Genomic DNA, 6,364 nt, shown 5'->3' on the forward strand with positions numbered 1-6,364 from the left:
CCCCCGAGACGGAAATGCTGGTTTCCAGCCAGCGGCCAAGCCAGCCCCCACCGCAGGGGAAAGGAGGAAGCGAGGAGAATGGACTGCAGGAGAGGCTGGCACCGGAGAGAGGAGATCGCGCACCAACCCCCGCGGTGCGCAGGGTGCGCTGAGCGCCTTTCGACCCGGGCTGTGCAGGACACGATGACCCGTTCTCCTCCGTGGGCCACGTTCCCTGGCCAGTCACTGTGGCGCATCAGGGGAATCCCCTGGCTGCAGATTTCGGTTTGAGGCTCCTAAATCCCTTCGTGACTCCGGCCCTGCTGGGATTTTAAAAAGCGTTTAACCAGGGGAGGCAGCTAAACCCCTTTGAACACCCAGTGCAAATGGGGGGGGGGGGATTGGGCCAAAGGAAATCGGATGAGGTTCAACAAGGAGAAGTGCAGAGTCCTGCCCTGGGGACGGAGGAACCCCAAGTATTGTTCCAGGCTGGGGACCGACTGGCTAAGCAGCAGTTCTGTAGAAAAGGGCCTGGGGGTTCCAGCGGGTGAGAAGCTGGAGATGAGTCACCAGGGCGCCCTTGTACCCAAGAAGGCTAACGGCACATTGGGGTGCATTAGGAGGAGCATTGCCAGCAGATCCAGAGAAGTGATTATTCCCCTTTATTCAGCTCTGGTGAGGCCACCCCTGGAGTGTTGTGTCCAGTTCTGGGGCCCCCCCTACAGAAAGGACGTGGACACATTGGAGAGGGTCCAGCGGAGGCGACCAAAATGATTCGGGGCTGGAGCACATGACCTACGAGGAGCGGCTGAGGGATTTGGGCTTGTTCAGTCTGCAGCAGAGCAGAGTGAGGGGGGATTTGAGAGCAGCCTGCACCTCCCTGCAGGGGGGTCCAGAGAGGCTGGCGAGAGGCTGCTCTCAGTGGTGCAGATGGCAGAACAAGGAGCAATGGGCTCATGTTGCAGTGGGGGGGGGTTTAGGTTGGCTCCAAGGAAAAACTCTTTCCCTAGGCGGGTGGGGAAGCGCTGGGCTGGGTTCCCTAGGGAGGGGGTGGAATCTCCATCCCTAGAGGTGTTTACGTCCCGGCTGGACCAAGCCCTGGCTGGGATGGTTGAGTCGGGCTGGTCCTGCTTTGGGCAGGGGGCTGGACTCGGTGATGCCTGAGGTCCCTTCTGTGGTTTTTTCAGCTTGCTTTCCATTCACCCTTTTCCCCTTTGCTCAGGGTGTCAGCTACCCAGGGTGAGAAAGGAACCTGAGAACAGCCATCAAGGATCAGCTCAAAGGTCCATGTAGCACAGTTTCCTGTCTTTCGACAGTGGCCCCAGAGGGAATGAACAGAACAGGTAACCATCAAATGCTCCATCCCTTCTCGCACATTTCCAGCTTCTGATAAACACAGGCCAGGGACCCTCCCTACCCATCCTGGCTAACAGCCCAACCTCCATGGATTCATCTAGCTCTTTTTTGAACCCAGTTACAGTCTTGGATACCACAGCATCCTCCGGCAAGGAGTTCCACAAGTTGATTGTGTATTGTGTGAAGGAAAAACTCCCTTTTGTTTGTTTTAAACCTGCTACCTATTAATTTTATCTAGTGATCCCTAATTCTTGTGTTAGGGAAGTAAATAACTGTTCTTTATTCACTTCTCCCACACCAGTCATGATTTTATAGACCTCTACCATATCCACCCTCAGTCTCCTCTTTTCCAAGCAGAAGAGTCCCCGTCTTATTAATCTGTTCTAGTCAGGTAAATCTCCCGCCCCCGCATGGATGTACATCTCCCGGCCAAAGCGAAGTTTCCATTTCATGCGTCTGATGAAGTCGGCTCCAGGCCTGGAAAGCTGATGCCCCATTAAACTGGTCAGACTATAAGATGCCTCAGGACTCCTTGTTGTCTTTGCTGTAACAGACTGTGGTACATATGGTCTGGGGTTTGGGATGCAGCGTTCCTGCTCCATCCCACGGCAAATACTGCCCAGATAGAATCTTGTACGAGTCTAGGCAAAGAGACAGAATGATTTGCCCTTGCTCACACACAAATTGAACCAGGTCTCGCACCGCTGGTGCTCTAACCACTGTGCCACCCTTCCACCCAGCTGAGAGAGGGAGAATGCTGGTCTTTTTCGACTCTGTCCTATTTGGGCCCAGGACTGTGTATAACACTAGGTGCAAGAAGGCCCCAGCTCTTGGTTAGCTGACACACACACACACACCCGCTCGCCCAGTGAATTCCAAACCAATCTCGATTCGGGCAGGGGGTGGTGAACCCGGCCCGCGTTCTGAGGGAAGGAATCCGGGAAAGGGCTTCTCGTGCTGTTGCTGGGCTGTGAAAGGACTCAGCGACGCTGCCTCATCCCAGAGCCAGCTCAGTGCGCAAGGGAAATGGCCGGGCGCTTGGATTTCCATGGAGACGGGGCGTCGCGCTCCAGGCCCCCTTGGGTCAGCGATGGGCCAGGCCCCGAGGGACGGACGCTGGCTGAGCCCGTCGAGAGAGCCCCCGCCAGGTCCCCACGCTCAGGCACAGTCTGTCTCGTACTCATCCATGAGCAAGTCCGAGGGCAGGGGGGCCTTGGCTGGGTCGGGGGCCGCTGACCCACAGGAAAATCAGCTGGGGCCACACACAAGTGGGAAGTAGAAAAGAAACCCCAGCCCTGGTGACGCGGCCCCCGACGGGGAAGCAGAGGGACCCCCCCACATTCCCCTCGCACCAGAGCGCTGGGAGAGTTTGTGTGCTCCAGCCCCACGGCGTGGGCTCTCCAATGCCGGGGGGCCCAAGCCTCAGGGGACGGATTCAGGCCAGCCGGGGCCTAGGGCTGCCAGGTGTCCGGTACTGACCCGGGAAGTCCGGTGTTTGTGCCTCCCGTCCAGTACAAATATTCCAAAACCACCGGACACCTCTCAAGGCATTTCTTAAAGGGGCCACGCTGGTTTGATTTGATTTGATTTATTTGCTTAATAACTTGCGGGTGCTTTTTTTCTCTCTCAACAACATTGCTCTCCCCCTTTTTTTTTCTCAACAGAATTGTTCCTCGGTGTTTTCTTTGGGGCGGGGGGATGTTCGGTATTTTTGGTTAAACCATCTGGCAACCCTACAGGGGCTGCTTCCAGCCCCTGGCCTTAGGTTCCCCGCCGCTGCCCTAGGGGCTGGCAACACGCAGAGGATGGTGCTCCGCGGAAGGCACCAGGTGGGATGAGCTTCCGAGGGCAGACGCAGCACGTGGCGAGACAGCGGCAGGCTGAGCCTCGGCCGGTCACCCTGTCCCAGGGGATTCAGCTGGGAGCACGCGAGGGATTTCCTGGTCTGCTGCGTCTGGCGTGGCCTGGGCCAGATCTCGAGCTGGTACACGCTTGCACATCGGCACCGAGAGGGATGCAGCGACCTGGCCAGCAGCCTCTGAGCTGGGCCCCGTGCGCGTCGTCTGAGAACCCCCCGTACACTTCCCCCTCCCCCTCCTTCGGGAACCCGCCAGCCGCGCAGCCATTGTCCGCAGGGCCTCGTTCACGTCCTTGTTGCGCAGGGCGTAGATCAGGGGGTTGAGCAGCGGGGTGACCAGGCTGTAGAGCAGGGAGAAGACTTTGTTGAGGTTCACGGCTGTGCTGGCTGTGGGCACCATGTAGACAATGGCCAGGGCTCCGTAGAAGGTGCTGACCACGATCAGGTGGGAGGTGCAGGTGGAGAAGGCCTTCCGCCGCCCGGCGCGGGACGGGTTTTTTACGATGGCCGCCAAGATGAGCGCGTAGGACGTCAGGGTGAGCAGGAAGGGGATGAGGGTGGCGGTGCTGGAGAGCAGGAAGGCGGCCAAGGTGATGAGCCGGGTGTCGCTGCAGGAGAGCGTGACCAGGGGCAGGAAGTCGCAGAAGAAATGGTCGATTTCGTTGGGGCCGCAGAAGCGCAGCCTGTAAATCCAGGCCATGATGATGGGGTTGAAGAGGAAGCCGCCGAGCCAGGAGCAGGAGGCCAGCTCGACGCACACCCTCCCGTTCATGAGGGCCGTGTAGCGCAGCGGGTGGCAGATGGCCAGGTAGCGGTCGTAGGCCATCACCGTGAGCAGTAGGATCTCGGTGGCTGCCTGGGAGCCGAAGATATACAGCTGGGCGACGCAGCCGCCGAAGGAGATCACCACGCCCTTCTCGGCCAGGAGACCCTGCAGCATCCTGGGGACGAGGTTGGATGTGTACCAGATCTCCAGGCAGGACAAGTTCCCCAGGAAGAAATACATGGGGGTGTGCAGGCCTCGGTCCACCAGCACCGCCACGATGATCAGGGTGTTCCCCACCACGGTGGTGAGGTACGTGAGCAGAACCAGCACAAAGGGGCCCATGCGGAACGGGTAGGGGATCCGGAAGCCCCGGAGGATGAATTCCGTCACGTGGCTTTGGTTCCCCCTCTCCGCGTCTGCCATGGGCGCGGTGTCTGGGGAAAGCACAGACCGAGCGATTCGGGGACCAGACCCAGCCTACGAAGCTCAGCAAGCGCCTCCCATCCCCGCGGCTGGGGACCCCCTGGCCCGCACCCACAGGAGGCAAAGACCAGGGAGAATGAACCGGGCAGAACAGCCGCTCGGGGGCTCCCGCGTACCCAGCAGAGGAAATGTCCCAAAGGGGGTTCGGATGCCCATGAACTGGGATGGGAAGGGGGCGTCCGAGTCACTTTGGGGGCCTGGAATTGTCCCCTTTTAGCTTCACCCATGGGTGACACTCGGGCAGGACATAGCCTTGGGTGATCCTGGGCAGGCCACAGTCCCCCCCTTAGCAGCCAAAGCAGGACCGGGGCCCCCGACCCCACAGGTGGGGAGGGAGAGCGTTGTGCCAGGTGGACTGGTCGGGGCTGGAGCCTGGGCACAAGCTGGTGGTTCCAGCAGGGGAGAGATGCAGCTGGACCGGTGGGTGGCCCCCAACCCAGGAGTGGAGAGGAGTGTGGGGCTCGAGCCACAGCAGGGGTCCCCTGTCCCCCAGAGGCTGCCCCACAGACGGGGTGCCCTGGGCTGCCTCCTCTTCTGGTGCCTGCTGAGTGGCCAGGGCTGTCGGGGTGGGGTGGGGGAGGAGGGCTCCCCATGTCTCTGCTCCCCGCATCATGGCCTGCCCTCTCAAACATCAGAGCATCAGATCAGCCAGGTGGGGTCAGACCAAAGGTCCACCCAGCCCAGTGCCAGGTGCCACAGAGGGAGGCAACAGAACAGGGAACCATCCAGTGAGCCCTCCCCTGTCCCCCATACCCAGTCTCTGACAGACAGAGGCAGGGACACCACCTCTGCTCAGCCTGGCTAACAGCCACTGATGGACCTGTACTCCATGAATTTATCTAGCTCTATTTGGAACCCTGTTAAAGTCCTGACGTTCACAGCATCCTCTGGCGAGGAGTTCCACAGGTTGACTGTGCGCTGCATGAAGAAAAACTTCCTTTGGTTTGTTTTAAACCTATTAATGACATTGGGTGACCCCAAGTTCTCATGTTATGGGAATAAATAAATAACTTCCCATTTTTCCTACACCACTCATGATTTTATAGACCTTTATCGTATCCCCCCTTTGTCTCCTCTTTTCTAAGTCTTTTAAATCTCTCTCCATATGGGACCCGTTCCAAACCCCAAGTCATTTTCGTTGCCCTTTTCCAATTCCTGTAGATCGTTTTTGAGATGAGGTGACCACTTCTGCCCGCAGTATTCAAGAGGTGGGCGTACCGTGGATTTATACAGAGACAATAAGATATTCTCCGTCTCATTCTCTATCCCCCTTTTTTAATGATTCCTAACATTCTATTTGCTTTTCTGACGGCCGCTGCGCACTGCGTGGATGTCTTCAGAGAACTGGCCACAATGACTCCAAGATCTCTCTCGAGTAGTTGTAGCCAAATGAGTCCCCATCTTATTGTATGTATACAGGCAGTCCCCGGGTTACATGGATCCGACTTACATCGGATCCCTACTTACAAACAGGGTGAGGCAATCCCGCACTAGCTGCTTCCCCCCAGCAGACCAGGGAGACACGAAGTTAGCACCCTCCCCCCCAGCAGACCAGGGAGACGCAAAGCTAGCACCCCCCCCCCCCCAGCAGACCAGGGAGACGCGGAGCGGCTTTTCTCAGCAGATACCTCAGCTTGAGAATAAAGGACTGAGGGAAGTGAGGTGTGGAAGAATAAAACTGAGCTCTGGAGAAATGTTTGGCTCGAGTTTCCCCTACAATATGTACCAGTTCCGACTTACATACAAATTCAACTTAAGAACAAACCTACAGTCCCTATCTTGTACGTAACCCGGGGACTGCCTGTAGTTGGGATTATTTTTTCCAATGGGCATTACTTTCCATTTATTCACATTATATTTCATTTGCCATTTTGTTGCCCGGTCACTCAGTTTGGGGAGCTCTTTTTGAAGCTCTTCGTAGT

At 57.5% G+C, this 6,364-nt stretch overlaps 1 protein-coding gene across 1 annotated transcript; it reads right to left on the bottom strand.

Moving 5' to 3' along the window:
- Window positions 1-326: 326 nt before the first annotated feature.
- LOC142825937 (olfactory receptor 11A1-like) lies at window positions 327-5,876 on the bottom strand. Its single transcript, XM_075918161.2, has one exon. It carries the CDS (start codon window positions 4,380-4,382, stop codon window positions 3,231-3,233), a length of 1,152 nt encoding a protein of 383 aa, XP_075774276.2. The 5' UTR covers window positions 4,383-5,876; the 3' UTR covers window positions 327-3,230.
- Between the last annotated feature and the right edge of the window lie 488 nt (window positions 5,877-6,364).

The sequence above is a fragment of the Pelodiscus sinensis genome, chromosome 30 (assembly GCF_052426305.1).
Source record: "Pelodiscus sinensis isolate ZL-2025 chromosome 30, ASM5242630v1, whole genome shotgun sequence".
Lineage (NCBI taxonomy): Eukaryota > Metazoa > Chordata > Testudines > Trionychidae > Pelodiscus > Pelodiscus sinensis.

Excerpts from the sequence above, each read along its gene's own strand:
- LOC142825937 (XM_075918161.2), bottom strand. The coding sequence starts at position 4,382 with ATGGCAGACGCGGAGAGGGGGAACCAAAGCCACGTGACGGAATTCATC.